Here is a 27,049-nt window from a genome sequence, read left to right on the forward strand (position 1 = left end):
TGGGCAACAGAGTGAGACTCTGTCTCAAAAAAAAAAAAGGAATTGGTGGTTTAAAAATGAAACTTTTTAAAAGAACAATAAGAGAAGAAAAATATCAAAATGCCAAAATTAAGGGAGGAGACATTTATCTAATAGGACATGAGATGGGGAACTATATCAAATGTTACAAAGATTGAGAAGGATGGAGGTTCTAAAAAGTCCACTGGACTTGCAATACTGTTTCAACAATAAGGTGATGGAACAGAAGCTCAGCCCATGGACTATAAAAGTGACAGATATGTAAAAGTGGCAAGACCTTCAATTCCCCAGCATAACCAATCCTTTTTGCTCCTGTCATGTGGGTCACAGCAACAGAATGTCTACAAGCTCTGCCTGTAAATGCCTCTTCTCACCAAGCAGATGAGCCCTTGGTGGGCGGGAATGGGTATAATTCATCTTCATATGCCTATCACATAGCCTTTCGTAGAGGAAGCACTCAATAAATGTTGGTGGAACTAGTTTTATGTAAGTCCACCAGAAGTTAATAGGAAGAAAGTCTAAAACTGGCATTTATACCATAATTAAACCACCTCTTCTACCAACATCTACTGTGACCCTCCAATGTCTCTTTCTAAGCACTGGGGATTCAAAGAGGAATAGCACACTGATGATGCTTGGTAGATAGATGTGGTTGAAAGAATGGCCAAAAGAATGCCTTCAGGATGAGCAGTTTTGGGGATAACATGAAGAATCTTCATTGGTCTGTGGCTTCCACCACTGTTTACGGAGCTGGTTGCAATGTGTAGTTTTGCTTCACCATCATGGACTGAGTGACGCCTTTATCCAGAACATGCCACTCTCCCCTCCCTGCTGACTCCTTGGTGCTGGCTTGTCGGCTTTCCCAGCATCACACAGCTTGGCAACATCTGATGCTGCATGCCACGGTGACCCAGGGTACCTCCTCACCCCATGCTTCTCAGACTAGCATGAGAGAAATATATGATGGGACAAGACCTCTGTGCAGCCCTGTGCTCAGCCTCTGAAAATGGAAGCAAAAACAGCCCGAGTTGGTTGAATACTGCCCTCTCTAATTAGGGAGATCCTTGGAGCATTGAAAATCTGGCTTATTCTATTATGGATCTACTCCCAAGACCTTATCTGTTTCCTTGATCCAATGTACAGTTTTAGCTTCCTCAGCTGACAAGGTAGACGGCCTCTGCACATAAAAAAGGCAGAGTAGGTTTACTTGCTTAAGACATGACCAAGAGTGAAATTATTTGAACCAGTTGGTTAGTGTTGCAGGGGAGGGGAGGTGGCAGGTAAGATCTTTTCAAAGTGAAGAACAGATGAGTGCAAGGAAAGCAGCATTCATCACATCACCATCAGACCAGGGGCAGAGAGGGACCTGTCCATTGGTATTCATACTAACCATGCACAAACACTGGAGAGGAACAATTCAAATTAACTCTCCAGGAACAGAAGTAGCACATCTGCTTTGGAGGTAGACATCAAACGCTGGTGATGCAAAGGCCTAACCCAGCCTGCAGGAATGTTTTAATTGTGCCACAACATTTAACAAACAAAATTTAAAACTAAGTTCTCAAACTTTAAACACTAGGGGGATTCCACTTTTTAAAAGCTTTAGATTCTGGGTTCTTGGGGAAAGCAAAAGATTGGCAGTTCTGGGCCCATATTCTTATTTTAAAACACTGGCTATAGCCAAGTAATCTCTGATGTCTTTGAGACAGGACATGGACTCACTTTTCACTACAGTCCCTACCACTTTCTACTGTCTCCTCACTTCTGACCCGGTCATGTTCACTGGTTCACATTTCCATCCAATCCCTATAGACATTAGGAGTTGAAGTCCTCTGATGTAAGAGAAGGAGCTGCTATGCTTAGCCATATTGTTACACCGTATCCATTGTGTGCTAATTCTATTATCCAGGGATTCCACTGTGATAAAGAGACCTTAAGGTTGCTTCCTATTTTGAGCTTCACTTGGAGGTTCATAGGTTCACTGTGTCTTGGTTATTTGTTCCTTTTGAATTTGCCTTCTTTGATGTTCAAGAAATTCCTCCTACACTTAGTATTCCAAGACTTAGTGAACACATCTACTTTTTCGTATACATTTTGTAGGTTTGAGTTCTACCTCAGTTTCCAGCTGAGTCCTTTATGAAAACAAAAACAAAGCAAAGCTTTCTTGCAGGGACACACTACTCCATCCTCTCGCTTTTTTCAGCTGCTTATCTTCTGGCTATTTCCAACATCATCATGTCTTCTATAACATGCAGCAAGACAAGAATCTCGGGAAGAAGTTTTTTTCTAAACGGCACAAGGAGTGGAGGATCTCACCTGTACTAACATGAGGATGACTTTCTAAAATACTAGAATGGGAACTAGGAAATCCAGATGTCTGTATACCCCTAGCCAAATGCTTTAATTCCCTACAATATTAACTATGAGGTATTTATAACACATGGGCTGTTACCAGATAGATGTAACTCCGGAGTGTTTCAACAGTAGGGTGTACTTGACTCTTCAAGGATAAAATGAGGCTTTCTCTTTTGCTCTCTGATACCACCAAGGGCTTAGCTGTCATTTATGAATGCAGCTACAGGTCAGGTTAACATCTTTAAGAAACAGTATCAGTAACATTTTACAGTTGTCCATAGCCAAACACATCCCACCAAGAAGGGCCAGGTTGTAACTGTCTTTATTCTGGCATTTGGTGGATTGCATTCCTAATATCCCACTTAATGGTAAATGAGGTCTATGGGTAGCACAGATAATGCCTCAGAAGGTCATATGAGACAAGAGAGAAAGAATCGTATTTCAAGTCACAGTCTAAGTTGAGCATTACAGGATCTGAATCCATATGCTACATCATCCTAAAAAACAAGAGAGTTATCTTTATATCTACTTCATGATCAATCAGCAGGACATCTGTTCAGTAATATCATCCAAGAAGCAGAATTTGCTTCTCTCTTAGGTCTTTGGTTTTAAAGAAGCATTGTTTTCTATAAAGAAGTGAATTTGTTTCCTCTTCCTACACGGCCCTCACCATCCTACACATTAAACAAAATGGTCCTCACCTTCCCATTTATTTTCTCTATGTTCTTTCAGAGAATCTCCGAGCATCTCAGATAACAGTATAGAGAGACCACTGGTCAAACCAGTAGGTTTTCATGAAATTTGTAATACAGTTCAAATTGATTGGGAACCTTTCTTTAAGGTCTCTTATTATCCTCTAGAATAGCTCTGTGAAAATGTCTTTGACCCTCATACAACTCAACGTCATTGTGTTGATGAAAGGCAACATGCTGAACAGGACGAAGAAGCCTCTCAAGCTAGCCTGCTGAGCACAGAAAGGCAGATGATGTGTGACTCCAGCCTCTTCCCCAGAATCCCATAGACATGCCTCTTTGTTTTCTCTGAGCAACACAACAGAAGCCATATTAAGCTTTGAATTTGCTAAAATTGGTTGGAATTAATGGTATCTGCTAATGGCACCCAAATATCCTACCATTTGGTGGAGGATAAACACTAGCATTTTAGGAACCCACCATGCACTGCCCATATTAGTATTATGTCTTGGATTATTTCCTCTAAGGGGACCTGATGCTCCTTGATGCTAACAGTTAACTGTGACATCTTCCTTCTCTAAGTCATTTGGACCAACCAGATGCCATGTACAAAATGTCACAAAATACTTGTTTTATTGTTAGTCTAAGTCTATGTACTAGCAATTAGATTAACACATTACAAAGCTAGTGTTATACAAACATTGTTAGTCTTTAGAAGCCAATATAGTAAAAATAAGAAAGAATCTTCTGTAAACATGAGGCAACAGGATGGTGATCCCTTGTCTGATGGAAGACACACAACAACAGTCACAGGGTTAGTAAGTGGGAGAGCAGGGCCATGGGCATGGAGAAAGCTGGGTGCTGGAAGAGATCGGCTGTGCTCAGCATTCACATTTTAGTTGCTGGATCTAAGGGAAGGGGGTTCGGGGCCAAAGGGGCAGGGCAAAGGGGAGTCTACAGGAAAGACAAAGGGGGTAGATGACATGGGGACATTTGGGAGGCTCAGGGCAGTGCCTGTTCACCAACCACTATGGAAGTACTGCAATATTCTCACACTTGATTGAACTGCTGAACCAGCTACGTACCAGCCCTGGTTGTGATGAAGCAACACTTACCATGCTAATTTAACCCAACAAAATGCTTCGTCTCTAGATATTACAACCACAAATAATAATGGAAACATAACAGAAGCATATACTCTCCTGTGACTATTTTATTTCACTAGGAATTTCAGGCATTTTTCAAGAAAATGTGTGATTAAACCTATTTTTTAAATGTATCACATGGTCATATACTTACAACGGCTGCAAAGATGTATTTCTGGTCTTTTTCTTGTAAAAAGAGCAGCACATCAGTTAGAAGGAGAGCTAGGATATCTTCAAAGAAAAAATATTCCTAGTATTAATGAAGCAAACCACGGTTCAAATAAACTTAATAAAAATAAAAAGACTAAGATTTACTCTAATTATGAAACTTTTATTTAAAAAAAAACCTGTATTATGAAAGCCAAGTATATATGCTATTGATAACTTAGTAGAAAGCTGTCTTTAAGTGTGCATGTTTGTGTCCATAGCTGTAATATAGTAAATTTCCAGCAAAGTTTAATGTAGTCACTTTCAAAACAGAAGAAAAATATTCATTAAAAAGGAAGTTTTAACAAAAGGAAGCAAACTCTTACCTTTGGCAGGAAAAGTACTGAATTAAAAATGTAAAGGGGCAGCTTCTACCTCAAAGTGTATATGCCTGCTATTTTATTTCATCTAGATCTGAGCAAGGTTTGGGATTTCATATGTCCCTTACAAATTGTTCACAAGAACTGATCTTCGTTCCGTTTAGTGAACAGTACAACAGAAAAGTTACTAAACTAATTCTACTAAACAGATAAGGAACAAATGACTTAGAGCAACAGGATTTACAGGTCGTGGTTAATATTTTTTCAATACAACATTGCTAGTTGTTGATCAACAAATCCCGTTTCAGATATTAGTTGCAATCTCCATCAAAACTTGATCATCCTCCAATGGGCAATCATTTTTGAGTAGCTAGAATTTAACAACCTCTTCCTCTCGTTGCTTACCTATGGAACCTATGGATATTATGAAGATGAGCTGTTAGTGGTTCTTAGCCCTGGCTGCACAGTGGACTCACCTGGGAGGTCTTTAAACATTCCATGGGCTTTGGCTTCATCCCCACAACAATAAAATCAGAATTTCGGGGAGGATACATGAGCATCTATAATTTTTTTAAGTTCCAGAGGTGATTCTAGTGTGTGGCCAGGGTGAGAAAGCCTGGGTTAAGCAGTGTGATAGGTACATAAGGAGTCCTTAAAAAATGGAATTATCTGCTCTGAACTCTATCCAGATGAACAGAGTCACGTTCGTGCCAATTAGCAAACATTAGCACTGAGGAAGAGCGTAAATCAGTGTCAGCAGGTGTGTGGATGCATTCTATTAGTCAGTAACAAAGATGACATTCAGAGTTCTTTTTATTTCTCCCCTCCATGGTCTGACAGCCCTAGGCTGTGTTGACATGCAACAGACCCTAGGTGTGTTGGTCAACAATTAGCAGAACTCTCCGTTCCTTTGATTTCAGACATCGCAAACTTGCAAACTCATAAAATACGTATAAAGGCTTTACCTAGGGGCAGCAAACTCCCACCAAAGATTTGTAACATTGACAAAATTTGCCTAGTGAAATTCACAAATCAATCTTTCAACTGACCCAGAGTTCGCACATGTGTGCCTGCAATTCTGAACTGTTTTTCTTTTGAAAATTTGTCCTCTGTTAAATGAATAAAATGTATGAAAGGAGAAACTGGTCTGGTAGAGCAACATTACCTTTGAAACGACCTGTAGCAGTTTTCCAGTAAACAAGGCCATCATATAACAGAGTCCTCTCTTCACTTATCAGTGCCTGCTTCCTAAATACATGTCCATTTTTGAGCTTTGTGTACGTTTTGTTTTCAATCTTATTTAGGATCTCAAGCCATTTTTTGTTTTTCTCATATTCATTGACTTTTAAATCCACTGTTGCAATCATGTCTTTAATTAAGCAAAGAGCCTTGCATAAGTCTTTATGTTCTTCAGTTCTTTCTGCATGGAAAAAGAAACGAAAAATACTACACAATAAACTAGAGTACTAAGGAGGAAAACTTTCTTTAGTTTTAAAATATAGTTAAATATATCATCCAAACAATAAAAACTGCTGGATTAATCTTAAATCCCTTGCCTTGGCAACACAGTGAAACCCTGTCTCTACCAAAAACGATACAAAAATTAGCCAGGCATGGTGGTGTGTGCCTTTTGTCCCAGTTACTCAAGAGGGTGTAGTGGAAGGATAGTTTGAGCCTGGGAGGTAGAGGTTGTGGGAAGCCGAGATTGCACCACAGCACTACAGCTTACATATGAGACAGAAGGTGACTCTGTCTCAAAAAAAAAAAAAAAAAATTACATTTTATGCAATTACTCTATACCTCCCCCATCAAAAAAAGTTAAAATATCTTATTATGAAAAATTTGCATTATTAAATGTGCTTCAGCTGACAGTAAGATGTCTGAGTCCTAGGAATGGGTCTGACCTTCTTCCTAGGGCAGGAAAGATGTTATAAACTAACTTAGGCCTTCCTTCCACCTTCCCAGACATAGGTAATCAGTAATCCCTATGCCAAGTTTCTTAAAACATAAGCCAACTGTGGAGCCAAGCCAGCATCCTCTCAGAAACAGAGCCACAGGGGTGATGTGAAGAAGCCTCGGAATCATTTATATTCCATGATCCCTTCCTCCATAAAATTAACATTCAAAATTATATTTAATAACTACATTTGCATAAATATGAATATATTACTAGTATAATTAAACCATTTTCTTTGACGTAAAATTTTATTTTTTTCTACTGATGGTAAAAGAAATTAAAATATTTTCATGGTACCTAAGTGCTGTGCCTAATGGATAAATCAGCCATGCTCATACCAAGAGCAAATAATCATTGATTTCAGTTGTTATTCTTTAAAATACTGGCTAACCTGAACTTATCTCTAGATTATCTTGTGAAAATACTCTGAAGGAGTTTCTCGAGCAGCCTCCTGAAACTCCAAATAAAAATATATTTGGTGATAAAGACCACCTAGTTGATGTTTATTGAGGCAACAAACTGAAAGGTAATGTTTCAAGTCATTTTGTAGTGGAGATAATTGAAGCTCAGCTAATAATTTGCCCAATGAATGAGTGACAGAGCTGAATATATACAATGACAACACGAGTTTACAAAATTCCAAACACAAGCCCCTTTTAACATAACACACTACCACCATAATAATAATCTTTGCTCAAGATCAATACACTAGCTTGAAGATTAGACAATTTTATTTATTCATTCATGGCATTCATGTGTTTTTATTTATTGATCATCTATTCTGTACCAGCCCTTGAATTAGGCATTGAAGATCAAGCTGTAAACCAGACAGACACAGGTCTTATAGATCCCACAAGGAGCTTACAGACTAGCCATGTGCAATAACAGCTTCTTAAAAGATGCCCATATGTTACTCCCTGGAACTTGATGAATTGACAGGTTCAAAAATAGATCCTTTTTATAATCCTTCTCAACTTAATAACTGATTGCCTCTCATAGTATTCAAGTCCTCAACACACATTTATGTGGGAAAAAAAGGAATGAGAACCTGATAGCATTCTTAACATGGCAGATAAAAATTTAGAATCCAGAAAACTTCATGGGACAGATTTCTTCAACAAATGAATCAGAAGAAGTAAAAAGGGGGTAGGATAACATTCAAATTAAGACATATTTAAGAGATATAACTACCACATACAATATGTGAATCTTGTTCAGATCCTGATGTAAGCAGTCCAATTTTATGAGATAATCAGTGAAATTTTAAGATATCAAAAATATTATGTGTATAATAATGTCATTGTAATTTTTAACTTTTTCTGACGTTTGGTGATAGGATCAATAGCACGTTTCATCAGACTGTTGTGAAGGTAATAGGAAAACGAGGAAGAGGGGGCACTAAGAAAGCCAAGCAGTGGGGAAAATATAGAGAAGAAAGACCGGTTCAAAGTAAGAAGAAGCCAGCTTGGTTTGGGTTACCTGGAGAAATTCAGACTATTATCCATGCCACATTATAAAAGACAATGTCTAAAAATGAATTCTAAGGGTAGCCAAAATCTAAGGCTTTAACAGTTTCTCTATTGTGAAACTCTTTATGAATCAGAGACCACAAACGTTTGTGGCTGTTTAGAACACCTCAGCTACGTTTAAAACTAATAAGAGGGGCAAATGTTTATCCCAGAAGTCACAACTTACCCTTTGTGTACTGCAATATCCTTTCCACCAAGACAGGGTATTTTGTAATACGCTGAGTGACCAACAGAATGCATTCTGGAATTCCTCGGCGGCGAGCCAAAAGATTACTATTTCGGAGCTTAAAAAAAAACAATATATATATATATATATATATATATATATATATATATATATATTATATAATATATGATACAAAGAATCTGCAACAGTACAATTTTATGCAGACTTAACATTTTCATTGTTATCAGTTAAAAAATACATTATTACTAATTTAAATTGTATACTTTGTCATAAATTTCAATACCCCAACTCTCCAAGATTTTAATAAGTTTTAAGTTACTCTGATGTATTTATAGTTAATTCTTAGAGTAAGAAGTTCCAATAATTCTAAGTGCCTCGATTTATGAATAGCAAAAGTTTTTCAAAAATAATCAGAAATCGAAGTTCGATTTTAAACATGAGTTTGCAGTTTACCATTTGTTTTCCCAACAGGTCTTCCTCCACATTTGTTGTTATTCATTATAACACTTAGAGTTCCCTCTAATCCGGACAACTTTTTTTCTAAAAATATCAAAGTATTTCTCATAGTATTCAAGTCCTCAACACACATTTATGTGGGAAAAAAAGGGAGGAGAACCTGGTAGCATTCTTAACATGGCAGATAAAAATTTAGAATCCAGAAAACTTCATAGGACAAATTTCTTCAACAAATAAATCAGAAGAAGTAAAAAATGGGTAGGATAACATTCAAATTAAAACACATTTAAGAGATATAACTACCACATACAATATGTGAATCTTGCTCAGATCCTGATTTAAGCAATCTAATTTTTTGAGATAATCAGTGAAATTTTAAGATATCAAAAATTACTTTCAATTTATTTGTATAATAATGCAATTGCAATTTTTAACTTTTTCATCTGGAGAAAAATACTACAGATGAAATTATATGATATCATGAATTTGCTTCAAGCTAATTCAGTAGAAGTGAAGTAGATTCTGTGTCTATTTTTACTTTGATTTTTCTGATATATAACTTGTCAGAGCATGAAACAGTCCCAATACATTACAAATATTCTCAGAAGATTGGAAGACACGATCTCACAAATATAAGATACAAAGGAAAATGATTTCGGGGAATATTTTACTGACACAGAAAAAGAGACTTTCCACCTTTGCCATGAACCTTCTACTTTCCTCCTTCTTCCCCTGAAAAGCAGTTCCTAGCTATGAAATTTGTTTAAATCATTAAGAAACAAGCATAAACTATTTCTCTATGCAAATTATCACTTTGTAATAAAGTTTTAAAATACTTACCTTAATAAAATTCTGAAACTTTTTATTCTGCTGGAGTTCTTTAAAGAGGTTAACAGCTTCTTTATGATGGCTACAGAATTCTCCATATATTTTCTTCATTTTACTTGCATTTTCTTCTGAAAACTGGGAAGAATAATATTTCAATAATGGTTTGTAAATTTAGTAAGTTCTAAACACACAAAAATACGCAATGTTCATCTATTTCAGAACAGTATTTGCAAATAAAGAATAAACACTGTAGAATTTCTGAACACTATTACTTCTCTCCTCAGACATTTTTTAAATTAATAAAAGAAAGTTGTTGAGTGGTAAGGGGTCAACATAACGTGATCATATTATACTGAACTAATATAATTATCAAATAGCCAAATGAGAAACATCTGATATATTTTATTCTTTTCCTGTTTTTAATACAAATCTGTCATTTCAATTTATAGTTTTAATACTTGTATAGATTGAAAGAAAAGTATATGGCAACATTTGGGGGGCTCTGGGAAGTTCTGGCCCCCCCCAAAAAAATCACTCATTTGGCACTTACATTGACTAATGACCATGTCCACAGACAGCCTTCAGTAGAAAATTGGATTTTTTGTTCACATATTACAAGTGGATCAAGGGCCAAAATGAAAGAGATCAGTGAATAACCAGAATCAGAATGCCTGTTTAGTAACTAATTAAGAGAAATGAAGATGTGGACTGGATGTTTCAATAAGCCTTACCTGTAGAAAAACATCTGTAGAAAATCCACATAGGAATCAACTTAGAATCATAACGTGGTGTGAAGAGAACTAGCTGAATGACTTGATTACCATGTTTTTAGACTATGATGGCCCTACATGCACATGTCCACATTGAAGAGCACTATAATGGAAACCAGAACACATCCACCCTCTTAAAAGTACTTAAAATTTACATCACGACCTCTGGCCTTTTCATCTTTGCTTATATGAATTCTTGGGACCAATAAGTCTCAAAAGATAATTCTTAAACCACTTACAACCACTCAAAAACAATTACCTGGGTATAAATCTAACAAAATAAATGTATGACTCATAAAGTAAAAACTATACAATGCCATCCACCCTCTTAAAAGTACTTAAAATTTACATCACTATCTCTGGTCTTTTCGTCTTTGCTTATATGAATGCTTGGAGCCAATAAGTCTCAAAAGATAATTCTTAAACCACTTACAACCATTCAAAAACAATTACCTGGGTACAAATCTAACAAAATATATATATGACTCATACGGTAAAAACTATACAATGCCAGTGAAAGATAGCAAAAATCTAAATAAATGAAGTGCTATACCATGTTCATGGATTGGAAGAGTCAAGATAGTAAAGATGTCAATTTTCTTCAAATTGATATACAATTTTAATGCAATTCTTAACAAAATTCCAATATGCTTTCTTAAAATATAGATAAGACTATTATAGAATTTATATGAAAAGGCAAAGAAACTAGACTAGTTAAAACAATTTTGGAAAAAATAATAAAGTGGAAGGACTTAGTCTTCTAATTTTGAGATTATATAGCTACAGTTATTAAGACTATGGAAAGATACACACATAGATCAGTGAAACAAAATAGTAACCCAGATGCCCACATGATTTTTGACATAAGTGCAAAAGCAATTAGAGGAAGGATAGCCTTTTCAACGAATGGCCCTAAAGCAACTGGACATTCATAGACAAAAAAAAATGTCAACCTACTAAGTTTCATAACCTACTCCCATAATCTGCACAAAAACTAAAATGCAACACACACTTCAATGTAAAACATGAAACTGTAAAACTTGTTTGTCTTTTGAGACAGAGTGCTACTTCTGATGCCCAGGCTGGAGTGCAGTGATATGATCTCGGCTCACTGCAACTTCAACCTCCCAGGCTCAAGCGATCTGCCCACCTTAGTCCCCACAAGTAGCTGGGACTACAGGTGCACACCACCATGCCCAGCTAATTTTTGTATTTTCTGTACAGATGGGGATTCATCATGTTGCCAAGACTAATCTCAAACTCCTGAGCTCAAGTGATCTATCCACCTTGGCCTCCCAAAGTGCCAGGATTACAGGTGTGAGCCACCAAGCCCGGCCAAAACTGTAAATTCCTTTTTAAAAATAGGAGAAAATGTTGGAGACCTAGGGCTAGACAAATAATCCTTAAACTTGAAACCAATAGCACAATTCTTAAAAGGAAAAACTAGGGGGTTATAAAAAGAAAGCAAAATGTTTTATCATGGGGAAAAAAAGGAAAAACTAATAGACTAGACTTCATCCAAATTAGAAAATGAGAAGACAGGTTACAGATTTACAGAAAGTGTTTGTTAATCACATATCTGACAAGAACTAATGTCTAGAATATGTAAACAGACCTCAATATTCAACAGTAAGAAAATAATCCAATTAGAAAATGAGCAAAAGACATAAACAGAAATTTCACTGAAAGGGATATGTAGATGGCAAATAAGCACATGAAAAGATATTTAATATCATTAGCCATGATGGAAGTGCAACTTGAATCATAATGAGATATTACTCTATACCTCTTAAAATAGCCAGATTAAAAATAGGGACAACATCAAATGCTACATCTGACAACATCAAATGTAGGGAAACTGGATTACTTGTACAGTGTTGATGAGAGAAGGCAAAATGGTACAACCGCTCCGGAAAACATTTAGCAGTTTCTTACAAAACTGAACATATAACTCCCATACAACCCAGAAATTGCATTCCTGGGCATTTATCCCAGAAAAATGAAAGCTTAGGTTTATACCAAAATCTGCATGTGAGTGTTCACAGCAGCTTTATTTATAGCAGCTAAAAACTGGGAACAAGAAGATATCCTTCAACAAGTGAATGATTAAACAAACTGTAATACATCAAGACCATGGAACACTACTCAGCATAATTCCCCCATTTTAAGCATACAGACCAACAGCTGACCTCCATTGCTATATATGACAGGGTGAAACAGCCTCAAAAAATAGTACTTTTGGAGAAAATGGCATGCTAGCATTTACCTGGGGAAAGCCATGCTAAAGCAACTACACATGGAGCTCCCTTCCCTTCCAAGTGCTGCAGGCCACTGTAAGATGTGACATTCAGGTGAATTCCTGAATTTTTTTTTTACCTAAGTGAAGTGGCTCATTGATTCAACAAATATTTACAGTATCAAGCACTGTTACAGATGCTGAAATATAGCAGTAATCAAACCGACAAGAATCCCTACCTTACTGGGACTTACAATCTAATGATGGTAAACACATCCTCAGAATGTCACTATGAATGTCTCAAAATATCATATTTTCACTCTCGTTGATGAAATGGCAGATTCTGATTAAAATCTCACTTATGTTATAAAGGTCAAGGCCTTTAAGCTTTTCTTACCTGTTGTACCAGAATATCTCCAATTCGGTCAATCACAAAATTCCTGTCACTGCCAGCACAGGACTCCTGCCTTCGCTCCTTCATACTGTAGAAGAAATGCCTGTGGATTTCAAGCAACTCATCTAAACAGGGGAAAATTTTATCCACGGTGCTGTGATCTAGCTGCAGCTCCTCTTTCATGCCTTTCCTGAAGATCTCAGACATGATGAACAGGGTCTGGATGTGATGCATCTCTGTTTGCATTAGCTCTGAAATGTGTGAGCACAAATATGCATTAAACAAGCTTTGAAAAGCAAGTATCTCTATTAAAATAAATTAATAATTCAACACAATATGTTACACAAAGAAAAGAAATGTTTAAGAATATCAAGAATATTTATTCCAATGTAAAAGTCAGCATTAAACATTTCATTCAGCCTAAAATATTAAGCCATTTTCTTTTTACCAGATATTAAAGAGGATATATATGTCAAGTTCAATATACAAGAGTCTAATGTATCTGAAACTCAGTAATATAACTAGCTAGCATCTTTAGATACCTTTAGATATGAACTAGGTCTTATTCCCACCTGAAAATGCTCATAAAATACAACTTTGTTGGTTTTCTTTCTTCCTTTCTTTGTTTGGTTTTTGCATCAAGCAAGAGCACAATTAATTTGGTGACTTGAATGGAACTAAATAAAGTTCTTCAGTGCAGACAACCATTGGTCCTTTCTATTGCAGAATCTGTCTCCAAAATTCCACTTTCTCCAGGGGAAAACAATGTATCACAATCAATCAAAGGACACCATCAAGAAAGGGGAAAGACAACCCACAGAATGGGAGAAAATATTTGTAAATAATTTATCTGATAAGGAACTTGTATCTAGAATATACATTTTTAAAAAAATTCTTTTAACTCAACAATATAAAGAAATAACCCAATTCAAAAATGGTCAAAGGTTTTGAAGAGATGCTTCTCCAAAAGGATATACAAATGACCAATAAGCACATGAAAAGACGCTCAACATAATTAGCTGTTGGGGAAATGCAAATCAAAACCAGAATGAGACATTGCTTCACATACATTAGAATAATTATAATAAAAAAGCAATAAACAAGAGTTGGTGAGGATGTGGAGAAACTGGAACCCTCGTGCATTGCTGGTGGGCATGCAAAATGGTATAGCTGCTTTAGAAAATAGTCTGGCAGCTCCTCAAGTGATTAAACATAAAGTTACTGTATGACCCCAAAAGTGGAAAAACGTATCAATTGATGATTAGATAAATAAAATAGAAAATTAGTCATCCATATAAAGGAATGGTGTACCCATACATATTACAACTAAGATGAACCTTGAAAACACTATGATAAGTGACAAAAGCCAGCCACAAAAGACCACATATTGTACCATTCATGTAAAATGTCTAGAATAGGCAAATCTGTAGAGACAGAAAGTAGATTAGTGTTTGCCAGAGGCTGGCAGAAAGGGGAAATGGGGAGTGACTGGTAACATGTACAGGATTTTGGAAGTGATGAAGATGCTCTAAAATTATACAGTACCTGATGGCTATACAACTTTGTGAATATACTAAAAACTACTAGATTGTGCACTTGTAAAGAAGTAAATTTTGAGGTGAATTCTACCTCAATTTTAAAAATGAATCAGGAGAGAAAATAAAAACTCACAATTTATGGGTGCACCCAAAGTACTAGTTGTACATTAATTAGTATTCCCAAACTTACTGCAAGTTTTGGGAAAGAACCTTAAATATCAGCCATGGAGAGTCAGCAAGTCTAAACATAACTTTAATGTTTTATCAAAAATAAACATTTCTATAATTGAAAATCCACTCACTTTGAATTATTTCCTATCATGTTTTTAGTGCCTACTCCATGCTAAGCACTTACCTATATCATTTCATTTAATCCTTTAACTCATTAATACATTATGACCCAGAAAATAGGAATGATTTTTGTCATCTTTAAAAAACAAACAGTGAGGAAGAGAGGGTCAAGGATTTGCCCTGGAACTCAAGCCCTTCTGACACAAAAGTCCACTTAATAATTCATCCCACTGGATTAGATTATTTTCAATAACATGAAATTGAGAGGCAAATTCAGAAAATTGACAGTAGAATATAAATTGCTTAAGAAATACTAAGTAACTCACACCTACCTACACAGCTCTTGGCAGATTTCTAAGCACCCCCGTACACCATCTCACCAGATGTGCCTAACCACCACCTGATGCAGGTGACAAGGTATCCTCACTGCCCAGGGACTTTGGGGCCCATATTTGCATACACAGGATCAGTGAAAAGATCCGGTCTGATCTTTAAAGTTAGGGTATCTTCTTGGAACCACATTTTGGCATCTACTTTGTACTTGAAATTTTTCAAAGTTTCATTTTGTTCCTAGTCTACAGTTTAACTTTCCCTAATCCAGAATGCCTTCATCCCACATAGCATGAGGAAGTACAATCTCACCACGGCTGAATTCTGTACTGAGGACTGGAGTACAGAGTCAAACACTGCCCAAACCTAGGTGCAGCAACTTGCACTGTACCTGCTCTCTATGAATGAGTGGTGTATGCAGCCAAACTGTAGGGAAATAGCCCTACATTAAAATATGTGAAGGCTCACTGCAATTCTTATATAAAAGAGGGAAGAGTAGAGGCCAAATCTAAATAAACTTGAAAGGGATACGGGAAATAACATTTGATCTGTGTCAGGTACATATTATGCCTCATTTCAGTCTCACAACAATATTTAAAACCTGAGTATTATTAGTTAGCACAAAACTGATTGCGGTTTTTGCTATTACTTTTAATATTATCCTCATTTTACAGATGGAGAAACTAAGGTCCAGGTGATTTACGTAATTTGTCTGCAATCAGGTAAATAGAAAATGATAGAACTGGGATTTTACCCAACTCTGTATAGTTGCAAATTCCATGTTCTTTTCTTAGTACCACACTGCTTCAACTCAAAGAACGTATTTGAAATGCTTACCAAAAATGACGTCCTGTCTTTTGATGACATCCTTCTCCTGTCTATTACAAAATGAGGGTTCCACCACAAGACTCCAAGATTCTGCTTCAAACTCCTGGGCATCACTGCTGAGGTCACTCCATAGAGAAGAATCCACAACATCTAATGTGTGTTTAGAAAAGAAAAGCCAGAAGTACAGTAACACAGCACAAATACACCTTTGTAAGTCTACGGATTCCTCACACTAAATAAATCTGTGATGAACATGGAAATTGCTAAACCAAAACATATGAACGTGAAGTGAAACATCTTAAAACTGGACTGATGAAATGGTCCAAATCAAGACAGCTTTCATGAGAGCAAAGAAGAATCAGATATTTAAAATATTGTTTATACGGAGGAAGAGACACCTGAAGATTCTTTTGCTTCTTTTGGCCTGCTCTATTTTAGTTTTATTTTTGGTAATCTTCAGACTCCATAATGTGTCTACAGAATCTTGAACACACCAATTTCTTCTGCCCCGGGTTATTTTGCACTGTTTACTAAAATCTGAATTGTGTACTCATCCATTTGATTTGCTCTTGACTTGCTAAGATGCAAAGTAGCTGTAAGTACTTGAGTCACAAATGAGTGCAGATTTTTCTAATAGAATTACAAAAAGCCACACATACATACAGCCCTCCCCCGACACACATACTCCTCAAGAAAACTAAACCCTATTTACTCAAATGGCACTCATTAGAGAGGTTCCAGCTCAGAGCAGTAAAAATGAGATGACAAAGAATTTAAAGACTTAAGATTAAAATAAAACATGTTCCTGGAGCAGAGTCCACTGGTCTCTCTTGTCACTACTCTCTTTCCATTTTGTTTTCCTTGTTAACTGCTACAGCTTGGATACAAAAACCAATTCCCTACATTAAGTCTTGCCCTGCAAAATATGCTTTAAAAAAATACTTTAAAGGCTGGGCACAGTGGCTCATCCTGTAATACTAGCACTTTCGGAGGCTGAGGTGGTTGGATTACCTGAGGTCTGGAGTTCAAGACCAGCCTGGCCAACATGGTGAAACCCCATCTCTACAAACAATACAAAAATTAGCTGGGGGCGGGGAGGGGTACAGGGGGTGTGCCTGTAGTCCCAGCTACTTGGGAGGCTGTGGCAGGAGAATTGCTTGAACCTGGGAGGTAGAGGCTGCAGTGAGCTAAGATCATAGCACTGTACTCCAGCCTAGACAAGAGTGAGATTCTGTCTCAAAACAAAATGTTTTTATTCCCCTAGGAGGTAATAGATGGCGTAAAATCTCAGAGATCCAAGGAAGACCAGTCTTAACTAACTAAAGTATATGTTTTTAATATAGGATCCTATTCCAATTCATCAATAGCTATAAAACATTTTTAATAATAAGCACACAATATATTTTATTCATTTCTCTTTATTAAGCTTGTGACATTCTTTTAGTAATATGTCTATTCAAAATTTACATCATATTTCCTTGGTCACTATCTGGTTTTCTCCTTTGGGGCCAAATTTTCATTCTTTTAAAAATTAGAACCTATACCAAAAAGATACCCTGAAACAGACTTCTTAGAAAAAGAAAAAAAATTAAATGCTTCAATCTTATGGCATTCGGAAAATATCCTTTTGGCAAATGCTAACAAAAACACAAATAAATGGAACTGTGTCTTCTCCTCACCTTCCATTATGAAAGACTCTGTAGAGGGAGAAGAACCCATGGACTGTAGCAGCTCATCGGAATGAGACCTCCTTCTGCAACTGTTACTGTCACTCTCAGACTCCAAGGATGTTGCTGATCTCCTGAAGCTAGGGGAGAGGGAGGGGAGCACAGTCAGCCCCAGCAGCTTTTCTGAGCTATGAAGATGTAAAAACACACTCAGCCTTACCTTTCCAAGGTGGTGCCTGGAACACTTCTGGACAATGGATGGACCTGTCCCACGGTCTCCCTCCTTCCAGTCGGCAATCCAACAGGCATGGAGGAAGAAGGGTGCAAGGAGAGACCAGGCTGCGGGATGTCTCTAAATGAAGAGTCTGGAAATCAGAACAGATGCTTCATGTGGTTTCTAGGTCAGTAATTACAAGGAAAAGTAGTCACTTAAAAGCCAGAAATCAAAACCCTGCAATGACCACTTGTAATCCATTGCATGCCCTGCCTTAAAACCAGTCTCCCTGCTACATCCTGACACTTGCTCCAAGTGTCCCTTTCATTTTACACCCTCCTGACACCCATGCTGCAGGCCTGCTTCTGCATCTCCACTGGGAGACTGTGGGTGTTTGGGATTGCACAAACAAACAAGACAATGGAATGGGGAAATACTGGGCCAGCTTTCCCGTAAATCACTGCTTGTGTCCTTAGAGCCAGCTTCAAATAGTCGCAAGGTGTTATTAGTACTGTTACTGAATGCATATTGTGTGTATAAACAAGCATCCGCACACAGAGAACACGTCAATGGAATGGAATGATGTTGGAGAGCCTATTCTTCATGGTATAAGAATCTCATGCAAATGAAACCTGCAAGCCAAGCTGGGCTATTCTCTCTCACATATGGAAAACCAAATAAGACGTTTACATTTTTCTGGTCAGTTCTAAAATCTTCTGGGCATAGATGCATTTATATTTGATGTATACTATATGTGACTCAGAAGATATTTCAGTCCCATATTATAGCTGTGTAGCATATACATTCTCCAGTAAAAGGCAAAAATACTTACATAGATCCCAGACATTACAAAGCATTTTACATATGCATAAGTTAATTTTATTCTTACAACTCCCATGTGAAGAGGAGTAATCTATGGTATTTCATCAATTCTAAAATACTATTTATTTTCACATTTAACCCTATGAAAATGAGAAGCCCATGATAACTGACATCATCAAAGAGACTTTTGGGGTTAAGGCAAGAGAGTGATATAACAGCTGTAACTGCCTGCACCAACTTAACCTAATATTATACCCAATAGCATGTTACCACGAATTTGCATGCCTAATTGTCCCCCAATTAAAGTGGTTTAAAATTATCAGTCACACTTTGTTACATGGAAATGAAAAGTTACTACGCACTTAAAATTCCTGCCACATGTCAAGCAACACAACTTTATGCAGAAGACACTGCAAAATCTCTCACAATAAAGCAAGAGATTTTCATACTTAGGAGACATTAGTGTGATCGGTTCTTGTAGGCGCTATAAAGAACTGCCAAAGGGCACCCATTATTTTCAAGAGAAACTGCTTAAATTTCAGCAATATACAATCCAGGAAAAACAGAGCCACCAAATTTTAAAATATGCAAACCAACTTCTGGTATGCCTCGAAATTTCAGTCATTCTAAAGGTGCTAATGAGATCACAGCCTCAAGCACAGCTAAGCAAACCCAGGTAACTATGATAATGGACAATAGAAACTGATAAGAATCTATAGACTCCAAATTCGAAGACTTTTTCCCATCAAACATTGTGATTCTTAAGAAGAATGTGGTGTGTATTTGTATAGATAAATATATTACTGCAATATTACTATACTATGCTACTGCTAGGAAAACAAAGTAATGTACATTTCATGCAGCATTTCTCTTTTCCTTGAAGGACTGTTAATAAATCAGTAGAGCATACTGCATTAGACAGCATCTTAGAATTGAAGTAACATGGTAATACCTTCTCCTTATAGCCCTCTCTAACATAAAAAATCATACGGTACATACAACACAAAGGTTCTTAGGCTAGTGTAGAAGTTTATAGCCTTCTTGACCACTTTATAGAACTAAAAATTATGCCAAGCACATGTTATGGAAGAATAAGTAACTGGCTAAACGAGAAAACAAAAGATCTTTTTACAATGGAAAAACGTGTCGTATACATTAAATTTTTAAAAGTTCTTGTCGTTTTCCACATCACTTACTTCCAAGGATGGTCTGTGGTTTGTTCTTGTTGTATTTCTCTTGGAATTTCTGGTAAAGAATATTAGAAACACATAAAGTAAGATCAAAGTGTCATTGGACTACATGAATATCCATATAGTTACACAGAACAGGATTCTTATCTACATTATTTTTGTTATTTTATTTCCAAGAGGAATTCAAAGCAAGCAACATTGAATGCAATTAAGAGTAAAATGTGATGATATTAAAACGTGCAAGTTATGATGATGGGGCCTTGTGAATACGTGCCTCCTGAACACTCCTGGCTTCATTAAAAGCCTCAGGTGAACCAGAGATCCCCAGCCCATGTGTCCAGACCCAGGCTGAAAGGAATTCTTATCAACGCTGCCTTTCTCCTTCTTATGTCTTTCTACCCTCTGCTATCCCTCCTGACTATAGGACCAACCACCTGGAGCACTGAAATGTCACCTTCAAAACAGCACTTAACTCTGTGATCTGACACAGTATGTGTTCCAATCGACAAAGAGGTTTGCAACTCAAGTTTGCCCCTGAAGGATCATCATGCTCACTCACATGCATCTGTGACATGACTACTGAGTAGAAAAGAAAGGAATAGAATCACAGATGCCTTCGTCTACTCAAGCCCATTCCCAGCTACACCGAACATTCTTCTAGTCCAGTGGCTCTCACAGTGAGGTCTCAGGAGCAGCAGCAGCACCATCACCTGCAAACTTGTTAGAAATGCACATTCTCAGGCTCCACCTCAGATCTACGGAATCAGAAATTCTGGAAGTGCGGCCCAGAAATCTGTGTTGTCACAGGTCTTCCAGTGATTGTGAGGCTTGTAAATGTTTGTGACTTACTACCCTGATCTTCATTTGAGTGTCCCCAGGGCTTGCACTGGTAAACCAAGCAGGTCTCAACAGAAAGCCTAACCTAGCCATGGCATATAACACAAATATCTGGACTTGAGCTTTCTTTCTAGTTCTAATACTGTACAGTTAAGCAAATAACTATATGCTTTGAGCATATGTTATAGCTATCATGATCGCTTTAGAAATAAATCTAGATGGTAATTAAAAAAAGTTAAAAGCTCAAATAAATACTATGAAGCAACCATGCTAGATATAATGTTCACAGATCACTGAGCAATTACCTTGGTGCATGGAGGTGCAGCATCTTTGCAACCCTTGTGCACACTTGTGTTACAATCTGAAATAAAAAGGAAAGAAACAAAAGCATACATCTTTCTTAGATTAGTCTGAAATTAATAAGACTACATCATGTGTTTACCGGTCATTATAAAACTAACACATAAACATTACAAATACCTGGAAAACTTAAGAAGGAAAGAAAAATATTTAAATCACATGTATCCTCACCACTCAAGCACAAAGAGATTTTCATCTCTTTGGAGATATTGCTCCCTTTATGCACAGGATCTTGTCAATGAGTAAATCTGAAATTATGAATGACATACACTTTTGCGATGCTTCTGTGTCTGCCTGAGAACTCACTTTCTACTGCATGCATTACATTGCATGGGATTCCTGACACCTGGCTGGTGGTAACTCCCCACCCCCACACTAGGTAGAATGCCTATCACAACCAAAAGAAAGAAACTCTCAACACTGCTGCAAAAAAAAAAAAAAAAAAAAAAAAATGTCTTGTGAGGTTTTGGCAAGAATTCCTACTAACTAGAAGTTTGAGGTAGTCTAATTAAATGAAAAATGCTAGCCCTGTGCCCATGTTTCATGTCACAAAACAATGCAGCCTCACCTCACTGGAAGAATGTAAGGGAGTACTTTCCCTGTCCTTTTCTGCCCACGGGCACAGAAACTAAGGCTGTTCTCATGGAAAGCTGCACTGTGTGGGCACTGGATGCTGCCAGGCTGCTGTCTTTGGGCCCTTTCCCCTGCCACCTCCATGTCACCACCCCACACACACTGTATCATATATAGAGGAGCCTGGGTGCATCAGAAACTTATGCAGAAGGAATCCTTCTGTGGGAGTAGAAGATCCCATGTTGGTCCATCAAAGCCACACTGCATAAGTGCCAGTGAGAGAACTGGGCAGGAAGCTGAAACCTACGATTTCCCTCAGCCTGCAGGTCTGAAGAGGCATTTCAGCCAACATGCCAGGGGCCAGCAAGCAGGGCCTAAGGCTAATCTATGCACTGGCCTGGCTGATAAGCATCAGATTCAGACAGCCCTCTCCTCATTGCAGAGCGAGTAAATAACAGGAAAAAGTAGATACCCTAAGATACCACAGAACAAAGTTACACCAAAAACTCACCAGAAGAAGCAGCTACTGAATACTAGATCCAGAAATAAGAAAGAAAGTTTAGACATTTGAAAATTGTTCCTGATAAGAGATAGAATACAGGGGCTTCAGTAAAACAGAGCAAAAGGCCATGAAGGGAGAACAGGATATAAGACTTGACCTGCAGGAGGAGAGGAAAACGGAGCTTCATGAGACAGGAAAGGACTGCAAGGAATGGAAAGAGACAAAAGCACAATTTGAACTGAACTCTGAAGAATCTGTGTGGTGCAGACATCAAAGCCGAGCTATGAAAGTACGCTTGAAAGACTCCCTCTAGAACACAGAGAAGAGGAAGGGTATAATTATAAAATAGATGTCATACAAAGAACATAGATAGCAGAGATCACACTTACCCAAGAAATAGATTAGAAAAATTAGATCAGAAGCAGTAACAGTCAAAGCCACAATAGACAAGAATTTTATAAAGATGAAAATGCACCCAAAAGGACAAATCAAAAGCTCTCACTGTTTCCTAAGAAAAATCATTAAATGACACCTATAGACACATCCTGACAATATCCATATGATTAAAAAATGAAAAGTCCTCAAGCATAAGGCAGAAAACGAGGGTTATCAACAAAGGAATAGTGTCAGGCAGGCTGTAGACTTTTCCACTATGAAAATAAATGCTCAAATCTATTGGACCAATGTTGGCAAAGCAGTGAAAGGAAAAGACTTTGGTCCAAGAATTTATTTAACCAGGTAAGTTGTTTTTGTGTGAAAGGAAAATGATATATCCCTTGGTACATGAAGTTTCAGAGCAACAGATCACTCCTACTTTAGCCTTTTGAGGAAAGAATCAAAATTACGAGTTCAAGAAGGATTTTCTGTAACTTTTCTTTAAAAAAAAAAGGAGCAAAATGAGCAGTAAAACAAATTAAACAAAGAATCACATCTAAAAAATGGTTGTAGGTAGAGACAGAGCTGAATAAAAATGTCAACATTTTTTGGAAATAGAAAATTGAAAGATTAAACATAAAAATCTTATAAAAAGAATACTTTAATAATTCAGTGTATTAACAGAGGCTGGACAGGGGGAGAGTAAACATAATGGAAATAAGAGTATTAAATTATTAGCCTTCCACAGCCTTAAAGCTACTATTAGTTGATATTAAAAGAGCATATCTTGCCAAATCTCTGGAGAAGACAAAAGCAAACAACACCTGGTCTAAATAGCTAAACTAGACATCGAGGAAAACAGCAAGGACCTATAAACAATATGTTGGTAGCAGTAAAATTAAATGTAAAATTTAAAAACCCTGTCATAAAACAAGTTCCTTCAGTTACATTACAGATTACCTATAGCTAAATTAAAAACATGCACCTCAAATCAAAAACACAGCAATAGTTGAAAGAAATACAAACAAATAGAAAGCAGGAGGAATATTAGGTTTAGACAAAGTAAAATTAAATGCAAAAAGCATCTAATGACATTAAAATGATAATTTTACGTTAAGGTTAAATCTGCAATGAAGAAATGATATACAAATTTCTGTGTAACAGATGATGTAACATCAAAATAATAGCCATGAAACTTATTTACAAGCAAGGATAATTTTATAGAAATATCATTTTGTGGAAAATTAGCAACTCAGCCTTTAATAGAGGAAAAATGTCACCAGAATTCTGAATACTTATACAGTATTATGTGTTTTATATCATCTACTGGTTTTTGTTTTGTTTTGTTTTGTTTTGTTTTGTTTTTGTTTTTGTTTTTGTTTGAGAAGGATTTTTGCTCTTCTTGCCCAGGCTGGAGTGCAATGGCATGATCTCCGCTCACTGCAAGCTCTGCTTCCTGGCTTTAAGCAATTCTCCTGCCTCAGCCTACTGAGTAGCTGGGATTACAGGCACGCACCACCAGGCCCAGGTCATTTTGTATTTTTAGTAAAGGTTTCCCATGTTGATCAGGCTGGTCTCGAACTCCTGACCTCAGGTGATTCACGTGCCTCGGCCTCCCAAAGTGCTGGGATTACAGACATGAGCCACCGTGCCCGGCCATCATATCCTGTTTTTAATATAGGAATATTAACCTTCACAACTGAAAACAAAAATGCACCCATGGAGAAAGATTATTTAACCAAAACAGCAGAGACTGTACATGTTATATTTGTATTGTTCAATGTAAAAATCATAATATGAGTAAGCAAAGTTTAAACCACCCTCTCTCCCTCCCAAAACCCTGTAAATCTTGAAATTACTTCTAAAAATTGTGGGTTAAAGAGGAAATCAATTATATACTTTGAGTTACTTATACTAATTCTAGAATTTTATCTTAGGCAATTATCAAAGATGTGGACAGTGATATGTGCAAAAGAATGCTCACTGCCACGCATTTACGTTGTTTAAAAAATTAGGAAAAATTAAATGTTCAAAGACAAATACATTTTCTGTCAGTATCAAATGAAACAGCATTAAAAGCTCACATATAGCTGGGTGTTGCGGCATATGTCTGTAGTCCCAGCTACTAAGGAGGCTGAGGCAGGAGAATCACTTGAGCCCAGGAGGCAGAGGTTGCAATAGCTGAGATTGTGCCACTGGGCAATAGAGTGAGACTCCATCTCAAAAAAAAAAAAAAAAGCTCATATAATTTTTATGGTCATAAGGAACTTCTTCAAAATATTAATAGTATTTTTCTCGAAGTGGTAATATTATAAATAAAAAGATACTGCTTAAACCTTATAACTTCTATGAATACTATTTTTTTTTTTGAGATGTAGTCTTACTGTCACCCAGGCTGGAGTGCAGTGGCACCATCTCAGCTCACTGCAACCTCTGCCTCCTGGGTTCAAGCGATTTTCCTGCCTCAACCTCCCAAGTACCTGGGACTACAGGTACATGCCACCACGCCCAGCTAATTTTTTTATTTTTAGTAGACAGGGCTTCACCATGTTGGCCAGGATGGTCTCAATCTCTTGACCTCGTGATCCACCCTCCTCAGTCTCCCAAAGTGCTGAGATTACAGGCATGAGCCACCACACCCAGACTGAATACTATTTTTTTAAAGCTAAATATATCCTCGGTACTTTCAGCAATTTCCATCACATCCACTTAATCAACTCAATGAACCAACATGTTCCTTACCACATAAGTTTCCCTTTCAGTGAGCCCTGGCTCCCTAGGCTTTCCCAGTTACCAGCTCTGCAGGAGTGACTTGGGGCCAGCTTCGTGTGAGCTGCTGTAGAGGTCATCATATGATTAGACCCTAAAATAACTTTGTTTCTTTTAATAGTTAAAACCCAAGGAAACTGTACATAATCCAATTTTAAATGGATATGAAAGTGATGGGCAGGAATTTGGGCCACAGAGGTCAGGGAAGACCTCCAAAGAGGAGGTAAAATACCAGGATCTATGCAGAGGAGAGTGGGGAACTGAGAGGAAGGAGATGATCACAGGCAAAATGCCAGAGGCAGGAAATCACATGTAGTGGGAGGAAAGGACGACAGGATTGGTGGGCCTCAGATTGTAAACTGAGGCTGAAGGAAAGCACAGGGGTCTGGTGAGCAGGTCACAGATGAGGAACCAAATGCCCATGGAAAGAGCTCAGGCTTAGCCCAGTAAACACAAGAGAGGTCCTTAAGTTTATGTGGGCTGATGAAAGTGGTGTTTCACAAAGATTACTGTGGGAAAAGTACTGATCATAAATTGTAGGTGAACACACCTGGAGAGGAAGAAACTAGCACAATTCCCTCCCAGCATGCTAGTAGGCAGTAATGAGAATCTCCCAGAGTGGCAAGAGTGAGAAGGGAAAGAAAAGAGTGACAGCGACATTGACAAGAGGGATAGGAGGGCAGTGGAATCAAAGCAGCCAGGGTTGACGCTTGTGATGCCACAAACACGAGCCCAAGGATGGCCTTCTGGGCATGGACTTTGAGGTCGGTTTTAGACACATTGGGTTTGGGACACAATGAAATCTCTGAGTGATGATTCCCACAGAGGGTCTCCCTACAAGCCCCTGTAACTGCCACAGTCTTAGTTTATACTGTAGTTTTTATCATAATTCTCAAAAGTGGCCATAAATTACAGGGGTACTCAGTCTCTGGGCAACTGAATATGGAAAAATAAATTGAGAAATAAAGATATTACTATAGGAGTACTAGGTCTAAATAAGATATTTTAGAATATAAGATTGGATGACTACACTTAAAAACAATCAAGGAAAAATGAACAAGTGCCCCAGACCTGAGTTCTGAGCATACTGAATATTAGGAAAAAAGAGACAACCCGAGTGGTAAAACAAGGGCAGTGCGCCTTAAACCTTATAACTTATATGAATACCATTCATAGGAAAAGAGGGAAACATCCCTGAAAGGAGAGATGTCAACCTGGAAACAAGAGACCAGTGAATCTGAACGATGAGAAAAGACTCTCAGACTTAACTAGAAAGTGACTCTCAGTTTTCGTCAAAAGTAGAACTTCTGCTCTGGGTGCAGTGGCTCACACCTGTAATCCCAGCACTTTGGGAGGCTGAGGCAGGCAGATCACAAGGTCAGGAGTTCAAGACCAGCCTGCTCAATATGGTGAAACTCCATCTCTACTAAAAATATAAAAATTAGCTGGGCATGGTGACACGTGCCTGTAGTCCCAGCTACTCAGGAGGCTGAGGCAGAATAGCTTGAACCTGGAAGGCAGAGGTTGTAGTGAGCCAAGATTGCACCATTGCACTCCAGCCTGAGCAACAGAGTGAGACTCTGTCTCAAAAAAAAAAGCAGAACTTCTGTTAAGCAGTGTGCACAGAGCAGTGAATGCAGACAGTGAATGAAGAAATGG

General features: G+C 37.6%; 1 protein-coding gene across 6 annotated transcripts in view; it reads right to left on the reverse strand.

The window, feature by feature from the left end:
• ARHGEF28 (Rho guanine nucleotide exchange factor 28) overlaps positions 1-27,049 on the reverse strand; it is a 333,758-nt gene that overhangs the window by 58,270 nt on the left and 248,439 nt on the right. For all 6 annotated transcript variants that reach the window (XM_035291420.3, XM_035291419.3, XM_078365895.1 and 3 more), the window contains 10 exons: positions 21,117-21,172; positions 19,981-20,029; positions 17,969-18,113; positions 17,761-17,888; positions 16,091-16,231; positions 13,098-13,345; positions 9,707-9,829; positions 8,390-8,507; positions 5,903-6,157; positions 4,365-4,441 (listed from right to left, as the gene is read on the reverse strand). In XM_035291420.3, the coding sequence (XP_035147311.3) occupies positions 4,365-4,441; positions 5,903-6,157; positions 8,390-8,507; positions 9,707-9,829; positions 13,098-13,345; positions 16,091-16,231; positions 17,761-17,888; positions 17,969-18,113; positions 19,981-20,029; positions 21,117-21,172 (1,340 nt within the window). The remainder of the gene's footprint in view (positions 1-4,364; positions 4,442-5,902; positions 6,158-8,389; positions 8,508-9,706; positions 9,830-13,097; positions 13,346-16,090; positions 16,232-17,760; positions 17,889-17,968; positions 18,114-19,980; positions 20,030-21,116; positions 21,173-27,049) is intronic.

This window comes from Callithrix jacchus, chromosome 2 (genome assembly GCF_049354715.1).
Source record: "Callithrix jacchus isolate 240 chromosome 2, calJac240_pri, whole genome shotgun sequence".
Lineage (NCBI taxonomy): Eukaryota > Metazoa > Chordata > Mammalia > Primates > Cebidae > Callithrix > Callithrix jacchus.